Raw genomic sequence first — 24,942 nt, forward strand, 5'->3', positions numbered from 1 at the left:
GATCACTGTCAGCAGCAGGTGGAGCCAAAGGGTGTTCCCTAAGACTTCAAACATGACACTTCTGACACTGGATGCCTGTCTTCCCCCTTAGACTGAATTTCTTCATAGCAGGGACCTTGCTTTATTTTTCTTAGAACGCACCAAGTCTAACTCAGAGCCTGGCACATGGTAGGGGCTCTCGAATGTTTGTTGACCCAGTGTTAAATTAACCAAATGACTTCATATGAACTCCTTGAGTAGATTTTAATTTTAGCTTTGCCCACCCAATCTGCATACAGCATACTCTGTTCACATAACACCACACACACGTTCCCCCCCAGCCCCTTCTTAAAAAACAGGAGCTGTGAAGGGCTCTCTGTGAAAATCTCTGTGAGCTGAGCATGGCTATGGCTGGGACTGATCTTCAGGAACCACGGTTGCTGGAGTCAAGGGCTGCTATTGCAGGGAGGACCAGGATGGGAAAATTGGACCCTGGCTGATAGGCACAAAGACACGCTGCTGAAAACCCCTAGTTAAAGCCGAGTCACGCGGCGCCTATTGCACTGCAAAGGAGGCCAGGCACGGGGAAAAGTAGTTGGAAATCGCTGACCCATAGAATTAACATCAACCTTGAGAGGTCAGAGAGTTCTTCCACCCCCCACCCCACCCCCACCCCCACCTCCACCCCCTACCCTCTCCCTCAAGGCAGTACACACTGAACAGAGCCCACATCTGGGATTTAATAGCTTTCAGGAAGGCGGCCCACCCCACCCCACCTTCCCCCACCGACAAAAAATACCCCATCTCCGCCCGGACTTTTCATCACTTGGCTACACTGCCCAAAGCTCCACCAACGCGAGATTTATTTACGTTAACCAGGGTCTTATTTTTAAAAGCAAATAGGCCACAAAGGGTGAAACCTATTGCATCCCTAGCACCTGGAGAGAGCTGCCTTCCTGAGGCAAAGGGATTGGATTTTACGTGAGCGGTCACCTTGGAGCTGGGGCCCAGGAAAAGTGGGTCAGTTCGCGGGGGTGTGGGGAAATGGGGGGAACCCGGGAAGGGGGGGGGCAGGCGCAGGGGCACTGGAAGAGGGGGCACCTGGTAAGGGGCGCTTTTGCCTATGTGGCAACCTTGCCCTTGGCAAGTGCTGACAGACACCATTCCAGATAGATGAAATCGCTCCTATTTTTAAAGTCCTCCAGACAAAAAGCTGCCACCGGATTTTTATTATGAAAAAAAAAGGGGGGGGATTTCTGAAGAGAGAGAGAGATATGACAGCAATTATTTTTCCAACATCAAAGAAACATTTCAGTAACAAGGACCAAATTCAGCCATAAGCTCCAATTTCTTTGCAAACAATTAATAAACTCAAGATTTTCCTTTTTCCTCATCATTTTTTTATTTTCCACTGAGGCCCTTAACCTTCCCCATTAACACTGCTGCATTCTATGTGTTTGTATATTTGAGTGTTTCTATAGTCACAAAGATGTGTAGCCATTCTTAGGGCTTCCAATCAAGGCTTCCTTTTTGCTCCCTTTCAGAAGATTCTATACCATGTTTATAAAAATCATCCCCTGATTCTTTCATTACTGTACATGTTACCAACTGGCCTTAAAAGCCTTTGGCATTTCTGCATTTGGACGTCAGGCACTCACTTGGCTCAATCTCTCCACCCTCATCTCCAGGAGAGGCATTTCCCTTCAGTCTTCCATAGTGTAAATTTGGCCAACTCTGTGGAATGTGTTGCATAACAGGTAAGATCTTGGTTGTGTCTCAACATTCAGCCTTTATTTTCTTCCTACCATCGTGATCCAGTTCCTCAATTTTTACATTATGTTTATCTTATACTGTTTCTTTATATCCAACTTTCCCGTTTTCCTTTTTCTAGACTCCGTCTCTTTGCAATTGCTTTCTGTTTAAGCCAACACTTTTCAACATTCTAATCAGCTCTTTAGTGGATCACAATGCTTTACCACCTGCTTTCATACTCAAGGAAATGGATCTTCAGTCCTGAACTCTGCCTAATCCTCCTTTTCCTTGGGTCACAGTAGAACAGTGTCTGCCCTTTATTATTTTTTAAAAACGTGTAGGGATTTGTATCTATAATCTCCAACTTACAAAATGGGTTATAACCTCTGGGCACTGATTCCTGGGGGCTCCAAACTCATCTTCTCATGGAAACAATAATATCTAAGGTGGTGTAGCAGTTTGATATGGTTCATGAATTCCAAAAAATAGATATTGGATTACGTTTGTAAACAGGTCTGTACCTGGGCATGATTAAATTATGATTAGGGCTTTGACTGGGCCACAGTCAGTAGGGTGTTAAGTTCTTACCCCTTGGTGGGTGGAGACTCACAGATAAAAGACATGGCAAAGAACAGAGTTAGAGTTTTGAAGTTGGAGTCTTGATGTTGGAGTTTTGATGCTGGAATCTTGAGCTGAAGTCCTGGGAAGTAAGTACATAGAGGAACTTGGTTGTGAGGAAAGAGAAGCAAGCCCTGGAAAGAGAGGAACCCTGAGTCTGGAGAGAGCAAGCCCCAAGAGGAGAGGAACCTAGGAAGCCTGAACCCTGGCAGACATTGGCAGCCATCTTGCTCCAACAGGGCAAAAGACTTTGGTGAGGAAAGTAACTTATGCATTATGGCCTGGTAACTGTAACCTTCTACCCCAAATAAATATCTTTTATAAAAGCCAACAGATTGCTGGTGGTTTGCATCAGCACACCTTTGGCTGGCTAATACATGTGGCTAGCTCTAAAAAACAATCTAACAAAGCTTCTATGTTCCTAGATTTGTCACACACCACTTTGATATAAACGACTTTTGCTTTTGGTGGTCATAATTCTTTTGGATGCATTCTATTTGATTAAATTATGTATTTATAATAATCCTGCTCTGTCCACTTATGAACTGGATGAATTGGAGCAAATCATTTAACTCACAGATTGAACTGCTTTTTCCAGGTACCTGAAGACAGAAACCATGTGTTTGAATATCTGGCTTCTAGCACAGAGCCTCACAGAGTGGACATTCAATAAATGTTCACTGAGTGAATAGATGAGTGGAGCAAAGCATTTAATTTAACGCATGTACCTTAGTATGATGGTCCTTTCAGGAAAGAGAACTCAGTCTCTATGAGACCTTGGGCAAATTAATGAACCTATCTGAGACTCAGTTTACTCATCTGTGAAATAGAGATAATGTTGATATTATCTCATAGGGTTGTTGTAAGGAATTAATGAGATAATGCACATCAAGGCCTTAGGTCAATATCTGGCCCATCATAAAACTCAAGCAATGCACATGCATAAGTAAATGAGTGAAAAGAATCTGGAAGGATATATGCCAAAATAAAAACAGCTATCTCTGGAGAGGGGAGAGGTAAGGAGACTTTAACTTTTTACTCTATACAAGTCTGGACCGTGATTTTTTCAAATGAGCAAGGACAGTAGAAACCCACTTAATGAACTTCTGCTTTATAATGCACAGCGAATACTCTCTATTCCTTCTTTCAAACATTGGCAGATGTTATGATGAAAGCTCATGGCCAGTAGGCTATCCTAGTATGATTGTGCCCTTTGACATCCACAGGTTGAGTTCCATGCCTACTAATAATTCTTTTTCTGAACATACTTTTGACAGTTCTGCTTATTATAATTATGTAATTTAATCAAATAGTATGCATACCAAAAGAATTATGACAACCAAAAGCAAGAGTTGTTATGAAAACTAAATTGATTGCTTTGTAAAGAGTCAATAAAGAGTGGATGTAGCTCAGTGGTTAAGTGCCTGCTTTGCAAGTACAAGGTCCCAGGTCAATCCTAGTACCTCCTAAAAAAAAAGATTCAATAAGAAGGAATGTCCAAAAATGTGCTGTCAAATTAGTTTTGGATATGACAGCAGTAAAAGTTTAGAGGAGAAAAGATAGCAAATTCTGGAAAGAACCTGAATTACACTTGCTTTTCAAGCATCTATATTCTTGTCCCATGTTAAATAAGCAAGACTGGCAATCATAGATGATACATTATACGTGTGACTTACGGAAGAAAGACAAAGAGGAACACCAGTCAGAAATACATATTCAAAGAGAGAGATGTATTATGATACTCTGCTCTAGCAAGTTTTATCAATTAACTAACCAATTACCACCCCTTAGATAAGAGATTCCAATGTATTGAATGTGTAATTTAAAAATACAGACTATACAATTAAGGTTTAAATAAAGGATAGACTAGAATGAAATATAGCATATCATTAACAGTAGCACAATAGGTTATTTTTACTTATTCTTTATATTTTTCATACTTGCCAAAGCAACACAACAGACATTATGAAAATTTTTTAAAAAGCATAATGCCATACAAAGAGTCTTAGAGATGGGTCTCCTGTTTCCAATGCTGATTCCAGCAATCAAAGTATTTCTCATGTTCCTCTCAGGAAATTGTTCTCGAATTCACAGATGACAACCATTCATTCTCCTGACTTTATGGTTATGCCTCATTTTTTATCCCAAACTATGGCCTGGCTTGATAGCCCACTTTAGTTACCATATTTGCTCTTTATGACTTTTGGCTCTTTCCAAACACAGAATACACTCTAAAATAATGAAGATTTGTGAGGCATTTTGGAAAGAATGTGCCAAGTTACAGAAGGCCAAGGAGGAGTTCCAAGAATGTGCTTAGCACCTGCAATAAATATGGGGAGGCAGCACATCATGGCAGATAAGAATGTGGGCTCTGGAGCCAGACACACCTGGGTCTAGTTCTGGCCCCTCTACCCACTAGAGGGATGATCATGGGTAGGCTACTTCATCTCTCTGACCCTCAGTTTTATTTTTCATTGTAAAATATGATTGCCAGAAGCCAGACACAAAAGTGATACATACTTTATGATTCCATTTATATGATATGTCTAAAATAGGCAAATCTATAGAGACAGAACATACATTAGTGTTTGCCAGGAGCTTGGGGGAGAGGAAAATGTGGAGTGACTGGTAATGGGTACAGGGTTTCTTTCTGCGGTGATGAAAATGTTCTTGAATTAGGAAGTGGTGGTGGTTGCACAACCTTGTGAATATACTAAAATCTACTGAATTGTACACGTTAATGGGTTAATTTTTTGATATGTGAACTATGTGTCAATTTTAAAAAAGAATGTAGTGAGCATCAAATGTGAATATTCATGTAAATTTCTTTGCACAGTGTCTACATCAGAGGAAGGGCACAATAAATGTTGACTATTTGTAGGGTGACCAAATAATTCATTATCCAAACTGGGACACTTTATAGGGTGCCAGTAGGTTTGAGTTGTCACAACAGATGGAAACAAGGACTGTTCTGGAAAAACCTGGATGTTTGGTCACCTAGCTATTAGTATTTGGATCAACCAAAGGGTCTGAACTGAGAAAGGCAGTATTTATTTGAAGATTTAAGTTCTGGAATGTTAAAACTCATAGACAGTTCCCCCCGCCCCCCATAGAAATCTGTGTATGTTGATCATTCTTCTAGTGGCAAGTGAATGAGTTGCCTCTCAGTCAGGTTAGCCCTCTGGTTACACATAAAGCATGGGTGAGACTCAGTCATGCCGGCCACACAAAAAGATAGGGTTAGAGAGCTGCTTCATCTGTTTTAACCTTCTTCTTAATTAAAACTTTAAAAGTAGATCCCTCTCCACCACTATACCACTTTTTTCTGCATTCTTTTTCTCTTTTCTTTCCAATTCTTTTAGTTTTCCCATTGTAATTTTCACCTGCCCCAACTCTGGACTTATTTTTGATGCACTCACCTTTGTCCCTTTATAGTGCCTTTATTTTTGAAACCTTTCCAACTTTTCTTACATTTTACACACTACTGAGCACTTGCTCTTTGTCAGGAAATTTCCTAGGCCACAGGGATACAAGGTGGACAAGACACAGGCATTGCTGCCAAGGAATGGCAAGCAAGGCAGGCACATCAATGGATAACCACAGTAGCTTGGGTTAAGTGCCATTGTAGAAGTACATATGCAGGGGATAGCATGAAGCACTAAACTAGGAATATGGGTAAGGGGAGCTAGCACCAGGGTTTCCAACAGGAGGAGACCCCTAACCTGAGACTTGAAGTGAAGCAAGAGTTAGAGTTTGCTAGCTGATGAGGAGGAAAAGAAAAGGTGCCAGAAGCAGAGGAAATTAGAAAACCTGGTGTGAGCAATGAGACTGCAAGCAGTTTTGTGTTGCCAAAGGAGAAAATAACTGTGGCTTGAAAGTGGGCAGAAGCCATACTAGGGAGGGCCTTGTGTGCCATGTGAAGCCATGTGCCTGGAGGCAGTGCAGGGAGGGGTGCCGAATGATTGTAAGCAGAGGATTGCCATGGTCAGAGCTGTGTTTTAGAAACACCATCAAGGCAGCAGTTAGGGCAGAGCTTCCCAAACGTAGGAATCTCCTAGGGACCTCGTTAAAGCACAGGTTTGGATTCAGTAGGTGTGATGTTGGGCCTGAGATTCTGCATTTCTCACAAGCTCTCAGGTAAGACTGATGCAGCTGGCATGGACTACACTTTGAGGCTCAAAGGCATAAGGGAGCAATGGAACAGGGTAGCAAAACAGGTGACAGACAGACCAGTTAGAGCTGCTGTAGTTGTTCAGGTAAAAGAAGATGGTAGCCTGGACTATGGTGGTGGCAGGGAGAATAGAAAGAAGTGAGATGTGAGCCATGTCTCTGCAATAGGTACAATTGGACTCTGGGACTGACTGAATGTGGGAGATCAGGGGGAGGTATTCTCTTTTCAGGCCTTCGAGGTTTGCTCCCCTTTTGCCTTCTGCCAGGGTAAGGGTTTGCATATGTGGTGACTAAGCTTAGCCTACAGTTTTGTAACCTTTTTTTCACCTTTATGCACTGCGTTGCTCATCCCTGACATTTCTTTACCAGTGGGACCACAGATTACATGTACAGCAAAGGGCTACCAAGAAGTTTGCCCCACTTCCCACTGCCACCATCACCCCTTGTTACTGAATTCTTTTCTTTCCACACCCACCATTCTGGCAGGGGTGGGGGTGGTACTTGGAACATTCCTCAACTATGCCTCACATATTTGAACCCCACCTTTGTTACTCCCTACCCTTTGCACAGGTCTGAAAAGAAAAATCACAGCTTGTCATATCAAAGGCTTTCTGCTGACATAAACTTATGTCATTAGAGACAAAAAATAAATAAATAAACTTATTATGTATCTTTTTGACACCCTCATCTCCAATGTGTTCACTGATTCTTTTTAAAGTCACTCACCTGGCATGTTCTTTCTGGCCTTTTATGTCACACCTGAGAGCTTCCTCGTTTATTTTCCCTTTTGCAGTGTAACCCAATTACCCTGTCCAATTACCCTGCAGTGTAACCAGTTACTCTGTCACTGCCCCAGAAGCAGTTCCAGGCAGAATCATATAAGCACATTGCCACTCAGTATCTTCATAGAGACCATTGTGAACTAGCTTCTTCTGGCTAATTTACATTTCACCTTTTAGTCTTTAAATCTTGAAGTCAAGTCCAAATGTCTTTGTGGAATCCAAGACCAAGCAGAGCTCTCCAGGAATAGGATCTGGCTTGTGCCAAGTAGAACAGAAATTCTGAAACTATTTCGGCATTTGGTACCATTTGGTGTAGTTCTAGACTAAGCATGTTTTCAATGACCCTAATTGAATTTCTGCCATGAGATTAAATTTTGGTCTGCATCCTGATCTACATTCATTCACCTCAATCCAGTTCTGCATAAGATGAGATCGTGGACTCCTCCAAGGACAAACCCTTTCTCCTTTCCTATCATCCACTGGCTATATTAAGGAATCTCTGAATCCCACAGAAGCTCATTTTTAGGAGCTGTTTTACTTTTCATTAAAAAGGCAAATACCCTGACATTGGGGGGGAAAAAAGCACATATCTTATGCTTTTATGAATATAATCAGATACAAACAGTTTTCAAAAAAAGAAGCTGAGCATAGTTTGAAAGGTTGCACCTGGTAAACCACCTAAGACCTAGGAAAGGGAGCTCTTTCAGGACAGGACAGAAGAAATTGGCCCAACTGTGCATCCTGGGGTTCATCTCCTGGTTAGAGAGAGAGAGATAAAGAACTGTTGAGAGGGTGAAAGGCGACCTACCAGGCAGCAGCAATTTCTTCTAAAATGGATCCCTCTCTGCAGGCAGTCAAGCCTTTTAGCATCTGGTGTAGAGCAAGGTGTACTCAGACTCATCAAAGAACAAAGAATAAGTAGGGTGCCAATGGAGGAGGCCCTTTACTCAGAGTCCGTAACACTCAGCAATAAGCCCTGGAGGGAAGCACAGTTTAACTGGGTTCTTAAGATTTTCTGGTGGGGCTAAGATGAGAGAACAACCTTGTATTTGCTTATGCATGTGTGAAATTCACACCAAATTAAAACTTGTTTTATATTTTATTTCTGAAGACATAAAGCAGTTCAAAGTACTATATTTGTGAGCGACGGAACACTTAAAGTAGTTTAGGATTAACTGCTCAGAAAGATTTTCCACCCATGTGGCTCTCCTAGGGGGATCCAGGAGAATCACATTGAGCTTCTGTGTAACCACCATCCCCTTCACCCATGGCCATATTGATTCTTCCTGAACCAAATAGGAAGGTGTCTTAGTTTACTAGATCTGCCATAATGAAGTACCAAAAGCTAAGTGGCTTAAAACAACAGAAATTTATTGTCTCAGAGTTCTGGAGGCTAGAGGTCTGAAATAAAGTTGTTGCAGGACCTTTCTTCCTCTAAAACCTGTAGGGGAGAATCCTTCCTTGCCTCTTCCTAGCTTCCGATGTTTGCCGGCAATCCTTAGTGTTCCTTGGCTTGCAGCTGCAGCACTTCAGTCTCTGTCTCCACTGTCAAGTGGCATTCTCCCATTGGCCTGTCTGTATTACTTTGTCCCTTCTTATAAGGACACAAGTAATATCAGATTAGGGCCCACCGTGTTTCAGCTTGGCCTCATCTCAACTAATCACATCTTCAGAGATCCTATTTCCAAATAAGGTCACATTCCCCAGACATTGGTCTTGAACATGTTATGTATTTTTTGAGAGGCACAACTCAACCCATAACTGTGGGGAATTCTGAAATTCAGATAGCTAGTCTAGTACCTGATAGATGGTACTTTCTAGCAGATACTTTTTTAAACCTACAAGAAGATGATAATGTGTTGCTCTGGAGGCCTTAAACAGGTTGGCAATGATCTGGACAGTTTGCATCTCCACACGCATCGCTGGAATAGCTGGATGGAATCAAAGAGTGTCTCATGTTCAGAGTTACCCTTCATACTAGGAAAAAAAAAGGACAAAAAGGAGGGAAACCAAGATTACCACTCTAATAGCAATCTTGCCCCCACTCCGGGGACATTGAAATTACCATGCCTATATTGGAAAGCCTGTTGAAAAGTGACAGTGTAATAATAGCATTCTCACGACAGTGCTTGCAAGACTTGTTGAAATTACTAGCTACTGTGGGTAATTAAAACAATTATAATTGTTTGTTTCCACGTAATGCTTTAGCACTAAATCCATGTGGAGTGCATGATGCACAACCGCATTCCAAGTGGGAGATGGAATTTTCTTTTAAACTTCAGATTGATAAAACATTCTGTATAAATCTAGCAATGTGAGGCATGTCCAACTGAGGACACAACAGAAACCATTAGCTATCATGTAGTCCAGATTTTTCATTGTACAAGTAGGGAGGTTTAGATCCAACACAGGAAAGAGACTTATCCAAGGACTTTGTGCGGGGTAATAGCAGAACTGGGAATTGAACCTATGTAATTCCAGTAATGGTCTCATTTCATTACACCAGTCTATCCTTAAATGTAAAGGGAGAACTAATATCTAGGTGTATGAAGGACAGGAAAAAGGGAGAAACACCTAGAACTTGTTCCTTTGATTTACTCTTTCCTTTCATACTCACTGTTTATTTCCTAACTTTACTCATCTTTGGACTGTATTGTTGACCCACTTTTCTCTCTTTATTATACCAGTGTCTCTCCTCCTTTTGCCTCCCTTCCCTCCTTGCTCCCAGTTCTGATCTTTTCTTTCCTAGAGTCAGCTTTGTTCCATTTATAAAGACTGCTCACTAGAATTCCAAGTGGGGCTGTAAGCAGATTGGAAGCCTCTCTCTTCTGACAGGTTGTGAATTTCACAGAAACTCTATAAAGAAGTCATTAAGAAATAATACCTTTTAAAACATGTACTTAATAAGAGGCCATGAAACCCAACATGGTAGGGTTACTGTAGAGAATATGTGTTAACCTAACAGAAAATCTTTTTTAATATACTTAGGAAATTATTTCAAACTGAATGGAGTTTAGGGATCCATAAGAAGTCAGTATTTCAATGCATAAGATATACACCAAAATGTTAAAATCTAGGTGGTGGGAGTATGCTTGACTTTTATTTCTTCCTTTTGCTTACCAGAATTTTCCAATTTTTCTATAGTGAACATATGCTCTATTATATTTTGAAACTGGATATGAACATTGTAAAAATTTAATGAAATTTAAGGGCTTCTAACTGATTGGCAAAACGAGAGGTCATGTGAGCCACCACTCAGGCTAATAACACTGTCCCAAAGTGTCTCACTCTCCACACTTTCACACCCTCATGTCATCCCCCACTCTTTCCCAACCCCATGTCAACCAGGTGTGCTTGCTTGTCAGCACCTGTGGACTATACTCAGGGACCAGTTCAGTTCTGCCCTGGGATAAGAAGTCTGCCTCAGAAGTGACTTGATATCTTGCTAAGCTCCATCCTTGCAGCAGTCATTTAGGTGCTGTAATTTTACTGCTCTTTCCCTTCCCAGACATCTGCCTGAATTCTTGACCCTTTGTACACCTTGTCTCTTCCCATTGGTTCCTGCTCCCTGCTGCTGGCTTGGACCTATAATTTCAGTCATCTCAGGTCCACTTAGCTCCATTCTCCTCTAGACTGTTCTCCACATATGTTGTGCAAGCAGTAGGCAGTAGGTGCTTCACAAAGATTTGCTTAAGTTAACCCCCGCACCTTCTTGCAGCTTTCCACTCCTTTCCTCTTAGGCTGCCTGGCACTTGGCCATCTAAGTCCTGAGTGCTAACTCACACATGTGGGCCTTGGAGCAAATTGGGTTCTACAGTCCAAAGCCCAGAATTACATAGTCTTCTCAGTTTGGCTTAGTCTGGGACTTGCCCAAGGTTTTGGAACCCCTGCCACCCACTTCCTCAAGGCTCATTCAATATTTGGCCTCTTTCAGCTCACTATGCAGATCTATTGTTAGAAAGTGTGACATAATTCAAAACAGTTGTCTTGGAGTCTCAGTTGTACACAGAAAAATATTAATTCACATATTTCTTTTAAATACTATGCACTGAAAACAGTTTATAAGAAATAAAGAGAAAGTATGTTTAACTTGCAAAATGTAGAGTTGTAGAGAACATGGGAAGAGGGTAGGGAAAGCAGGATCTCTAAGTGGTTAGCAATTTTTAATAGGAGACTGGGTCCCAAAAGGTACTAACTTCTGTGTTTTAAATTTAGTTGCACACTCCCAATACAAGGTCTTCCAATACCTTTCTCCTTTAATTGCTTAGGTGGAATTATTTGTGCAGAAGGCTCTATTTAAGGTGACTCATCACTATTTATAAATCAAAACTAATGATATTCCTCTCAGTTGAAAGTAGAATTTGACATTTGCCCAATTAAAGAGACTCTAATCCACATTCATCCAAAAGCAGAAACAAACACACATGTTCATAGTGGCACCCACAGATTGACTTGGGGTGCCTTTGTATGTTATTGGGAATAGAGGTGACCTCTTGTGGTAGTTTGAGTCTTTTGTGGATCCCAGAAAATTATTTTCTTAAATTGGTCCATTCCTGGGTGTATGAACCTATTGTGAACCTCTGAGTAGATTAGATTCAGTTAAGGGCCACTTGATTTTATTACACCAGTAAGGCATAGCCCAGGGTGGTTATTAATCCTCTTATTAGAGACCTTTATAAACTGGAATCTGTGGAGTCACAAAAACAGAAAGAAACCCCTAGAAGCTGAGAGAGAAGACCCCAGGAATCAGAAGCTGAAATCAATGGAACACAGAAGCTGTTGGAAGTCACTGAAGCCAGAAGCTGAAAGAAACAAGGCCTGGAGGAAATGAGAGAGCTCAGTGGACACTGCCATGTGTCTGATTAACCACAGCTGCAGCTTGGGGAGAAAGCATCTCTTGATGATGCCTTGATTTGGATACTTTCAAGCTTATAAATTGATAAATCCCTACTTAAAAGCCAACCCATTTCTGGTATATTTCCTTGGCAGCCTTTACCAAACTATAACACCTCTCCTTTCTTGGACTTTGAGGGAGACTGAGGCAGGGCATTTCTCACCTCTGGTAAGTGACACCATTTTACTTGGGTACATGTCTGGTCCAGAGAAAAATTGTTAGTGGAATCCATGATATTTTTTTTGCCTCAGTCCCCCTCACTTAAGACGTGACTTCCTAGAATGTTTTATCAACAAAGTGACATTTTATAAGCTAACTCATTGCAGCAGGGATTATCTGCCTGGCAGCTGAGTGCAAGTACAGAATTCATTATTTTAATGATGCAACATATATTTATTGAGCATTTACTATGTTTTGGGATAAGTACTCTCTATACAACAGTATAATCCCACCCATTGAACTCCTTAAGAATGACCTGTCCTCTTTTCTTTATGCAATTTCCAGACTCCATATACCTCATCTCTCAAACTCTGTCCATTTCTCTGAATTGGATCTATTGTCCACACTGCCCCACTCCATTCCTATTTCTACCCATTACTAACTCTGTGACTCGGGGCAAGTTACTTCACCTCTCTGACCAGTTTGTGTATCTGTCAAATAGGTGTATGGATACCTACTTAACTGAGGACTTCAATGAGCTAATGCATGTAAAACATGTAGACTAGTACCTAGCACATAATAAACATTCATATATATGTATATGTATAGGATGTTATTAGTATATTAGTCTGGAAGGAATTGAGCTGTAATGGTGGGAAGTGGGGTTGATATTTTGGGGCAGGTGCCTGGAACCTCCTCATATCACATGATGTTGCTGCAAGCAGCTTGGAAATTCTGGCCCTATCATTTGAGAGGAGGGTTCTATTTTGATTGCTTATGAATCAACCTTTTTTTTCAAAATGAAGCTTCTTTTTATAATTTTTTTTACCTTATTCCAAAAACAGTATATGCTCATTTTTAAAAATCAAGGGAAAAAAAAAAGAAACAGAAAAGCAAGAAACCATCAAGAGACAGCCAATCTAAGGACCTTAGGGAAAAGTTTTCCAAATAATCCTTTGGTGATCAATATTTTTTAACAGTATTATATTATGATATCATCATTCATTACTGTATAGGAAACCACTGTGTTGGATATGTAAGTTGTTTCCACCTTTTCAACATTAAGATAAACAGCTTAGTGTACAAAGATGTACTTACATCTATGCACACCAATTCAATCATTTCCTCAGGATACATTTTTCTAGAACTTTAATTTACCCAGCTTATAAATTGTTGGTTGTTAGTGTTATTTTTGTTTGAGACTTTTAATTGTTAAGATGTTTCACTAATTCTTATTTAAATTTTAAATTAAATACTTAACTACAGCTTATAGAAATGGTGCATGACAGTGATAGCCCTTGCTTGCCAAAGCAGTTGAAGGATTTTAGGAACCCAAAGTTCCTACTAGGTATCAGAGTTTGGAGGCAAGCAGGCTGTAGGCCAGGAGTTCTTAACATTTTTTGTTCCACAGACCCCTTTGCTAATCAGGTGAAATGAATACTACTGTAATTTATTTATTCCATATATTCATAAGTGAAGGAAAAGCTAGATTTCATTTAGAGGTCAGAGGAAATAAAGATAATAGTTGATTTTTTTCAACTCAAGCTCACGAACCCCCCTAGGTCTTTAAGGCATCCATGGACCCCTGGTTGTTAACCCCTGCCGTAGGGGAAAGAGTTGGGGCTCTGGAGTCAACACATCTACTGTCAGTTCCTGCTGAGTACTAAACTTGCAGTTGTTTGACCTTGGGCTCATATTTAACCTTGCTGAACTTTCATTTCTTCATATGAAAAAGCCCTTCACATGACATGACCCATGCGAGCCTCCCCAGTCTCATCCCTCAAGCTTTCGCTGCTCTCACAGCACCTTCTAACCTCAATGTTAAGGTCCAACTAGATTTCTCCACTCCACAGACCTTTCCCTATGCTTTCCCCTTTGTCTGGACCAACCTTCAGCTCAGCTTCCTCCATTTCCCAATTCCCTAACACATGCCTAAGTAATTAGTACTGGTCAATTAGGGCTCAGTTTTGAAATCACCTCCCTTGGGAAAAGGTGCCTAACCATCCCCTCCACACACACTCTTCAAACACACTTCAATCTGGGTGACGTGTCCTTCTTTTGTTGTGCCATAAAAAACTCTTTGCCACCATTATTTGTATTTATCACACTATAGTGTACATACCAATTTATTTTTCTGATTCTTCCACTAGAATATGAGCTCCTTTAGGTCGGGGACTATTTCTTATTCGTCTCTGCATCTTCAGTAGCAATCATAGATCAAGGAAAGTGTGAGGGCTCAGAAAAGCTTGTTAAATGAGTGCTGAATGAAGTATAATAATACCTGCTTCACAAATGAATTAACTGGCAATTGTATGAAATAATGTAAGTGGCAATTCCTGGAGCATAGTTAGGTCAGGAAATGGTATCTTATAGCATTAAAGGCAATTGACAGTAACTTTGTGAGGAATCTCTTGCAATCACTTAAAATGTCCTGAGTGTGAAGTTCTGGAGAATTTCTTTGTCTTCCTTTAGGTCTGTTGAAAGGTGAATTTTGTCCTTACAGAAGGAATCTCGGAGGACAAAGGACCTTTTGTCTAAGACAGCTAAGCCCATCCATTAGCGGTGAGGCGCCATGCTTAAATGCTTCCAGGGACTGGGGTCAGCTCACCCAGACAGACCACCCCTCTCAGGCCCCACACCTTGGACCCAGAAGGGAAGGAGGAAGTGGGTAAAGAGAAAGAGAGGGAATAAAGAAAAACGGCTTGAATAAGACTCTGTGGGGGTAATAATTGTAGCTTTTGCACAGCAGCTGTGTTTAGAAGTAGACAAGCTATACATCAGCGTGTTCCACAGCCCCTAGTGAAATGCCCCCTTTGTCAAGTTCCATTCTTCCTGACCTTTGCAGCTCTCAGCATATCTTCCCTGTGGTTCTTTGCCCTAGAACCTCATTGGCTAACTCGGCACTACCTCCTGGGGTGCAAACGAACTGTTAAGGGTGGATTTCCCAGCAGTAGAACTGGTCTAACCGAATGTTTTTCTGGTTCTGACAGTCTGGCACAAAGCTGCTTCGTGGCACTAAGAATCCCAAAGGCTACCTCCGCGATCTACTGCTTGGATGGCAGGTTCCTGGACCTTTTAGGAAATGGCTGGGCCAGGCCAGCCACCTCCCAGGTAGCTCTGCCCCTCATGCCATACCCTTTTGACCCAGAAGCTTTGGGCTGAGCTTAATCAGTCTGAAGAATTTCTCATTATCTCCGGGGATTGACCAATTTATGACAATGATGCCATTACAGGGCAAGCACCATTTAAAAGAAAGAAAATTCTGTAGAATTCAACAGAAGCTTGCCCTTTATTTAGCAAGTTTCTCTGGGAGAGAAGCTCTGCAGAGAGCTCTAGCTGCAGGGTAGGGAGCTTCAGCAAGTCCTCCCCAGTTCCCAGGCGGTGGGCGGGGCCCTGCACTATGATGAAAGGTGAAGGGGTGGCAAGGCCCCAACTAACTGAAACTCTTCACAGAGATTCCCACGAGTGCAGACTTGAACAAATACCCAACCACCACCCACCCAGCTCCAAAGTCAGTTCCCCAACTCCCTCCCCCAGCGCTTTGAATATTCTTAGGTTCAGGTTCCCTCCTCCTTTCAGCTGTGGAGGTGGGAGGAGAAGGGGCAGGGCAGGGTGGGCAAGGTGGGGTGGGAAGGCTTGAGTGCAGTCTTCTCTCTCAGCCCCCGCTCAGGAAGGCAGCCAGGCAGTCAAGTGACAGCAGAAGATGTGGGGCCCCAGAGGGGTGGGACAGCCGGTACCCAAACCACACTTGGCCAGCCACTCAGACTGGCCCTGGGCCAGACAGAGCACAAGCACTTTCTTTCTTTTTCAGTTCAATTTAGTCTCCAAATCAACAAACCTTAGGCTACGAGGGGCAGAGCAAACTCAGTAGTTTAAACAAAGGCATTCGCCAGGCAGCATGGGGCTCCCTGTGATGACAAATAAATCCCTGGCAAAGAGACAGTCAATTTTGGCTAGGCTGGGACCTTATGATTCCAAGATAATTTTTTTCTGACCTGGTTTTGAAGCTCCTTTCCTTGGAGTTCTTTGTACAGATAAGGAGTTGGTGGCGAACTGATCTGGTCAGTCCAGTGATCAACAAAGAGTTTGAGCACCTAGCATGTGATAGGCTGCTGGGGACTAGAGGAAACTGAAGAGATTTTGCTTGCACATATAGGATGAGCCATAAACCAACTACCTAACCAATGACCAGCCAGGCTTTTGAAGCTGAACAGACTGGGACTTGAACCCCAGCTCATCCATGACCTCAAACAGCAATGTGACCTTGGAAAAGTCAACCTCTCTAAGCCTCAGTTTACATGCCTGTAAAGTAGAAATAAAAATAATATTTCAGCCTAAGTCGGCTTAGAATATTGCTGTTTGGACATAAGTATCACCATCTAACATTGGAGCCAAATTCCACCTGGCCTCAATAGAGCAAACACTTATAGCACACTTAGTATGCGCCTGACACTGGTCTAAGTGTTTTGCAAATATTAACTCATTTAATCTTTGTAACAGTCCTATGGAGTGGGTGCTAATCTTTTTCCCAGTTTACAGATGAGAGCGTACAAGGCACAGGGAGGCCATGTAACTATCCTAGATAGTTACACTTGATTTTGAGTGAAGATTAAGTGAGATAGTGCATGCAAAAGAAAGCCAAAGTAGATACAACCCCAGGTACTAGTGCTCCTGAGGGCAATGGAGACCCCCAGGTCCTATGGTCATAGCAGTTGGCTCTGGAGTTCAGTGCCTTGCCAGTAGGTCTTGAATTGGAATTTGTGCTCCTGATTGTGATGGAGTTGGACTCAGATGTGACTTCTCCACATATGCCTCTTGTTACTTTTATGGAACCTGCGGTTGGTACTGGGGTTAGTGTATACCCAGGAGACTTGAATCTCTGGATAACCATGTGCCAGCTGGGACCTGAGCCTCAGCAGAATTGCAACACCTACTCTCCAGTTCGTTGGACATATCCAGGTCAGCTAATAAGGGGGTTAGGATGGTCAACCACTACACCAGGGAACAGAGAGAGTGTACAGCTGCAAGCCGGAGAATCCCATCCATCAGCCACGTGGGATCTAAGCCCCCTCTCGATTTAGAGGTGGAGTGGACATCACCATCCCAGAGTCCACAGAATGGAGTAATAAAATATGGATTAGAGTGGACTTACTGGTATTCTACCACAGAATGACTGTGACTCTAGCAATGGAAGAAATTTTACCATTCATGTGAAGACAGTGGACATGTGAGTTGCTGAAGGTAGGGAGAGGGAAAAAGAGGTGTGATGTGGGGGCAGTTTCGAGACTTGGAGTTGTCCTGAATGATATTGCAGGGACAGATACAGGACATTATATATCCTGCTATAACCCACTGAGTAGACTGGTAGAGAGTGCAAACTACACTGTAAAGTATAATCCATGCTGTGTAGCAGTGCTCAAAATGTATTCATAAATATAATGAATGTACCACACTAATGAAAGAAGTTGTTGATGTGGGAGGAGTGGGGGTGTGAGGAGCGGGGTATATGGGAACCTCTTATATTTTTTAATGTAACATTTTGTGTGATTTTTGTATCTTTAAAAAAAGGATAATTTTAAAAATGAAAAAAAATACCTAGAACATAGGCTGTCAACAAATACAATTTATAATTACTACTCAGTGGTATTTGTTGTTGTCATTATTATTAATTGTGTTAGCATTACTAATGAGTAGTGACCACAGAGTAATTTAAAATGTACTTAAATACAAACAGTTTGGTTATTTCCATCTGTTTCCATAAAGAAAGCCGGATGTTATTTTAGGTAACTCTAGACAGTTATTATGGACCCTCCCTGGGTTAATGACTGCAGAGGGAAGGGCAAATCCTCTGAAGCTGCCCAATAAGCAAGGGCCAAATTAAGCAGAATGCCAGGATAAACTAACCCTGGGAAGCCCCAGAGGGTGTGCAGAACTGAGGAAAAGCAGCTCTTTTGCCTGGAGGTGGACTGGAAAAGCAAGCATTGTCAAAAGGGCAAAACAAAGTGTTCTGTTGGTATGCAGAGTGTAGAATTAAAGAGGTCCATGAACAAGGGAGAGAGGGAAATTAAGAAGTCTTGAGCACCTACTTTGTGTCAGGAATCTTATCTCTGCTATCTCATTAAATCTTCACAATGACCTTATGAGGTAGGTGCTATTATTATCCCCATTTTAGTAATAAGGACATAGGCTCAGAGAGGTGAGTAGACCCACCTGAGGTCCTCCATCTTAACATTGTTGAAACTGGAACTAGAACTCAAGTCTACCTGACTCCAGAGGCATTTCTCTTTCCATGATCCCATCTATAAATCCAAAACAAAACTCATCATTCCCCCCTGAACTTGCTCCTCCTAATCTGTCTTCTGTCTTGGTGAACAGGGCCACTATCCAACCAGTTGCCTAAGCAAGAAACTTGAAAATCATCTAGATTCCTTCTCACTCATCTCCTATATCCAATGGGCATCAAATTCTTCTAGAAAATCTACCTCATTAGCATCTTATATCCAGCTGTCTCATCTATCTAGGACTGCCATAACCAAGTACTATAAACCAACTGGCTTAAAACAACAGAAGTTTATTTTCTCACAGTTCTGGAGGTTAGAAATCTGAAATCAAGGTGTTAGCAGGATTGGTTCCTTCTGGAGGCTCTGAGTGAGAAATCGTCCCATGTTGCTCTCTTCACTTCTGGTGCTTGCTAGCAATACTTGGCAGTCCTTGCCTTTTAGCTGCATCAGTCCCATCCTGCCTCCGTTATGACATGACCATCTTCCCCATGTCTCTTCTGTGTCTCTGTGCCCAAATCTCTCTCTCTTTTCTCTTATAAAGACACCAGTCATTGGATTTAAAGTGCTCCCTCACCCTATATGACCTCATCTTAAATAATTACATCTACAAAGACCCTATTTCCAAATAAGGTCACATTCTGAGGGTTGGGATGGACATGAATTTGGGGGGTACACTATTTAACCCACATTCCATCCTTTCTTCCTGTCTCCATTGTTAACTAAGTTCAGACCCCTGTCAGGCTGGAATTTTGATATTTGGCCAGATGTGTTAAGACATCGGTTGACCATCTAAAATTGCAGCCACTGAACTTGATGCTATGTGCTACCTGGTATCTCCAGCACTTAGAACATATATTTCATTAAATTTTGGCTGAGTATATGAATGAATAAGAGGGTGCTAAAGTCCTCACTCTGAACTGTTTTATCTATCTTCCATGGTTATCTATCACCTTCGGGATAAAGCCAAACCTACTTCATATATAGGATGTATGGCCTGAATGATCTACCCCCTGTTTATCTCTTCTTCAGTCTGATTTCCAGTCATTTCCTACCTTCCTTCCAACACTCCAAGCTCCACTAAGATTGTTCTATTTTTTTGTTCCTTGAAAGGACCATATTCACTTTTGCAAACTGACTTTCACTTTTTCCTTTATGTAGACCACTGTACTTGTCCCCACACCCTAGCCCACACTGTTCACCTCCTTAGCTCCTAGTCAGCAACTTAAACGGTTTATTCTTTGTGATGTTTTTCCTGACATCCCAAGACTAGCTTTTTAGAGGTTAATTAAGGCTCAGATAGGGTAAGTGAATTGCTCGAGTACATGCAGCTTATAAGTGACAGAGTCAGATTTAAACCCCAGTCTAGTAGCCTCCAAACATATATTATCTCACCTATATTACTCATCACAACAACTCCAGAAGGTATAAGTTAAGTGACTTACCCAAGATTACACAGCTAAAATGGTGCAGTTTTGTAGCCCTAAATCCTGGCACGTTTTACTACACCAGAGATATCCCATGTCACTGGAGGTGGAAAAGCTTTTCTTCATGGGGGGCAGGGGAGGTTTTCCATTTTGCTATTGATAAAACTACAAAAGTTTCTCACCATTATAAGTTGAAAAACCAGCTCCAGAACAAACCTCCCAAGTGTAAATACCACCGCTGATGAAAAATCATTCGGCAGTTCTTTGCTTTCCTATTTAAGTTGAATAGCAGTCAGTCCTGGCAGAGCCTCCCACCTTCCTCTTTCAGAAAATGAGATCTGGTGGGCTTTCTAATGGACTCCCAGCAGAATATGTTAAGCTGACTCACTGTATTCTTCCACTGGGTGAGCTGTTGAATACCCACTGTTCTAGCTATTATGGTCACTTAGCAATCAGGTAAATGTAAGAGTAGAAGTGCTTAAACTCCTTCTTTTGACTTTGGGCTCCCAAAACCGTCAAAGTGAAATGTTATTATGGAAATCCATAAACAACAGCTGTACTGCCTCTCCACAATGCTTCTACCAAGACAGAACTGCAGCAGGTAGGGGGGATATCGGGCAGTAGAACTGTGTTAAACATGGTGAAGAGTTTACTGTTTTGTAAAGCTCTCCAGCTAAACCTGAGATAAGCAAACAGCTAAGGTTTAAAAGGAGTTTGTCCTCCAAGACAGTCATCACTGCAATGGGTTTGTGTGTGATCGTGTGTGTGGATTCAGTGGGGGGAGGGAAAACCTGATCCTATTCCTTCTCTCCTAAGAGCTCAGGGAGCCTTAACTTCTATCTTCTCCTCCTTTTTTACAATCCAGAAAAGTCCTCAACCCCGTGTTGAAGAGGCAAAACTGAATTTACACTAAAACCTGCAATTAATTTTTAAATCACCCCCTTGTGTTGCCCACCCATCCCTACCATCATATAGATTAGAAAGTCCTCCCTGATTATCAAGGATAATATCCATGGTAAGAGCAGCACAAGGAATGACAGTATTTAACAATGATCCAGTTCATGAAATAAATGAGTGTTCCAAAAGTAAGATAGGTTTTCACTAAATTCATTTTCTTCATTGGGTTAAGTTCAGTAGACACATTCCAGCAACTCTGATGTTCTGTATCTATCCCCCAAACACTCTTGGAAATTCAGAAAAGAGAAGGTTGACTATGGTTCTCAAAGTTAAGCTATAAAATCAATACACAATGCCTTAGCACACAGATATGCAAAGCATCATTTTAAAAAAAGCAGGACGGCTCTGGGCTCAGCCAGTCTTTACAGACACTAAAAGAAGGCACTACCAAGTGAAAGATAGAGTATGTGTCACAAAGGGGGGTCATCACCATGCAATGAGAGGATAAGAAGTCTCAGAGGGCTAAGTGGTAGTACCCAGACAGCACTGGCCCAAGCCAGAGTGTGCTCAAGTTTACTTTACCTAAGCATGTGGTAGAATCTGATGCGCCCAGAACAGGGTCTGGAATATATTAGGCCCTCATAATTATTTAACTAAGTGAATGAGTGACTAAAAGATTTCAATGACAGGGCCTTTGTGGAGAAGGATGCAACATCACACCATCAAATAGCAGGATCATGTATCTACCTCTTCTAGAGCTGAACCTTTTGACATCATTTGGCATCCAATGTAACTGATGGATAGGCCCCAGTGTCCCTTATCCAACTGTGAACAGTGACACAGGCATTCCGATTTTAAATATCAGTCTCTCACCTTTGCCCTTATGGAATGCTGACAAATGAGGCTTCTGCGTCTGTAGCCCTGAGCCAGATAATGCCAAGATAATGCCACTGCAGGTAGAGGAAGGGTTTGAGATGTCAATTAGCCCTCCCCAGGTGGCCTGGCTCTGTGTAATCATGGTCCTTTTCAAATTTCGACAACAGCATATTCTATAAAATTAATGCCAGTGCCCAAGGGTCTACTTTTTCTCCCTATGCAACTGATTCTTTTCTTGAGTCTTATCTTTAAAGACAATTCTCTCTGGGGCTGACCCGTGGCTCTTGGGACTTCAGCTAAGTTTAATATAAAAAAACCCCTCCAGGTGGATTTCCTCAGTTGCTAATGGGTTCTCTTCATTAAAGTTCCAAGATTTGTTCATCCTGTTTAAGATGTTAGTACTAATTTTTTTAAAGAAGGCGTTCTTTATGTTGCTTTGCAAGCTTTTGAATCAGTGAAAAGAGCCACTTCATGGACTGTGACATCTAGGGAGCAGTTTCCCACATAGCTTTTATCATCGGTCAGAAAAGAATGATTTATCAACCAATTCCCAACAATCATCAAAGGCTCACAGCACATCAAATTCTATGCCTTTTGAGGGCAACAGATAATAAATAATGTGTAGAGCAATATTTCAGAAGGACTAGAAGGTTACTGACAGATGAGGTCTCTGGATATGTGTATACATGAATCAGCGAGTCGACTTCTGGATTGGAAGTCCAGCTCTGCACTTAAATGTTATGTGATCTCACATAAGTCACTGAACTTCCGTGAGCCCTCATCTCTTAATTTGCAAAATGAAAGAGAAATCTTTTCCCTGTCTTCATTAGCAGAGTAGAATGAAAGATCAAATGAACTAATGGATCTGAAATTTCTTTGAAAATGTTAGTGTTATCCACACGATTTACTACTACTGCTATCATCATCATCATCATTATCATCACATCACAATCAGTCTATTATTATTCAGAAGGGAAGATACTATTGGATGACAGGATGCTAACTTAAGCCTCCACCCTGTCAGGACAAAGCTGCTCATGGGACTGCAGCCAGCTCTATTGCCACTTGGTAACACCACGATTGCTACTTACAGCCCAGCCTTCCTTAGAGCAAAAGGGATCACATGCTTTGACACCCGAATTGCTGGGTATCAAATCTCTCCCATTATCTTCCCAAGAAACGCAATGTGTTGCAGCTGGAAAGAGACAATCTGACTTGAAGCCAAATCATGCTGGCTTCAAGTCACTGGAATTGGCTTCTCAGAAGGTGAATTTTGTGAAGCTCTGGTACTGTGCTCCCCCACTCCCCTATTTAATTGGGTCTGAATTTGAACTGCACATTCAGAAAGCTCTTCTGTCACTTTTTGTCAAAGATTTCTCTTTGAGTTGCTTGAAATATCTATTTAAAAACAGCCTAAAGCAATGCCTTTTCAATAACCAGCTCACTAATTCAGGTACTGGAGCACTGTGAGCGTATATCACCAGCTGCAGTGGCTAAATTACTCAAAAGACATTTTTCCACCCCTTAAATATAGTTCCAAGAAAGAATAGGAAATGCCTCATATTTCTAATGGAAGCTATTTGCTGCAAAAACAAATCATTCAGGTCCACAGACCTAGAAATGCCTTTTGCACATAAAAGAGAAAAAGAAGAGACAGCAAAATAGCATCCAAATCCCTGACCCCAAAGCACATGATTCAAATAAAACTGAAATACTCATTGGAAAATCGGGTTATCTACATACCCAACATCACGGCTTAGCTAAGGAAGTTGTCAGTTTATGTATAAAAGAAAACAACCAACATTTTGTATGAATTTTAATGAAAATGAGCTATTTTTTTCTTGTTAGTAGTTTATATAAATAACAGAGCAAATAGCATTGTTTTGTTCTAATAAAAACGTAGAACATTTCAAAATGCTCGTACATAAATCCTGACATCAAAATGTACATATCTTAAGATACTGGAAGATGAGTCCCAAATCATGTGCTTAATACATTTGTTCTTTCTTGAGAAGATGAGGTATAATTGTACGCAATCATCTTGTAACTAGGAATTGTATTAAGAACCCTGAACTACAAGCACTAAATCACACTAAATAGTCTCTTATCCTATTTCTCTCTTTCACACTAGTTATTACTTTCTGAAGTTCTCATTAGAACTGCATAATTCAAACCTCAATCCTGTAGGTTTCCCTCATGAAAGGAGGTTGACTTTCTCTACCTTCTTTCCCTCAGAACCACAGTTTTCTCACCACAAATGTTCATGGGATTAGACTCACAGACAAATAATTTCAATGAACAGTAATACCTTATTGAGTAGGAGAATTAAGTTATTGCTGCTTTGTCTTTTTACAAATATTCAGCATATCTTAAAATGTACTTTGGTTTTCCCTTGAGAAAAGTGAACCTGTTCTAGAAGAAAGGTTCGTGGGAAAACATGAGCTACATTGAGATATTACATACCGATTTCTTTTTCCAATGCTAAAAACCACAGACCACCTTCTTTCGGTCCTACAGACGACATAACATTGCCGGCTAATGGGTTGTTCACAAATGACCATTATGGAATGAATAATAAAGGCATAATATCAACGTGATTTCCACTTACATCAACCACAAAAATCTTCTGGGAATCATCCAAAAACTGCACTTTTAAATGTAGCATCCTCGGAGAGGCCGTTGGGCTGCAAGCAGGCTCAGAGTGCTGTGGGTGCTGTGACTGGAAGGGGGCTTTCTCAAGGAATTGCACTCCCAGCTGCATGCAGTGCTTTGAGTCCCCCCACCCCCACCCAGGCAACCTCACCCTCAGCAAGGCACTCTCCTGTTTGCTTGAAGTGATACACACCCAAGGGCATCTGTACTGCCAAATGTTGCATATCAATTGCATCTGGGTAGTCTGTTTGGTCAGTGTCATCGGATTCAGCTGGACTCTCTCTAGCCCTCTTAAACGCAATTCCTTTCTTCACAGAAAAAGTAAAAGGAAAGAAAGCATTTGCAACCGCTGGGGATTTTCTTTATTTTCTTAGAGCACAAGTTGAGAAGCCCAGATGAAGCTTCAGTAAACCCAGAATAGCCATTCTCAAAAGAAAAAGGATTAGAATGAATCCTCA

At 41.5% G+C, this 24,942-nt stretch overlaps 1 protein-coding gene across 2 annotated transcripts in view; it reads right to left on the reverse strand.

The window, feature by feature from the left end:
• FRMD7 (FERM domain containing 7) overlaps positions 1 to 24,698 on the reverse strand; it is a 51,137-nt gene extending 26,439 nt beyond the window's left edge. Inside the window, exon 1 of one of the 2 annotated variants that reach the window (XM_058292266.2) lies at positions 24,441 to 24,547. In XM_058292266.2, coding sequence (XP_058148249.1) covers positions 24,441 to 24,497 — 57 coding nt within the window. In that variant the 5' untranslated portion in view covers positions 24,498 to 24,547. Of the gene's footprint in view, positions 1 to 24,440 lie in introns of both variants that reach the window. The other variant, XM_058292265.2, reaches the window with a different exon arrangement.
• Positions 24,699 to 24,942: the final 244 nt, after the last annotated feature.

The sequence above is a fragment of the Dasypus novemcinctus genome, chromosome X, assembly GCF_030445035.2.
Source record: "Dasypus novemcinctus isolate mDasNov1 chromosome X, mDasNov1.1.hap2, whole genome shotgun sequence".
In the NCBI taxonomy this organism is placed as follows: Eukaryota; Metazoa; Chordata; class Mammalia; order Cingulata; family Dasypodidae; genus Dasypus; species Dasypus novemcinctus.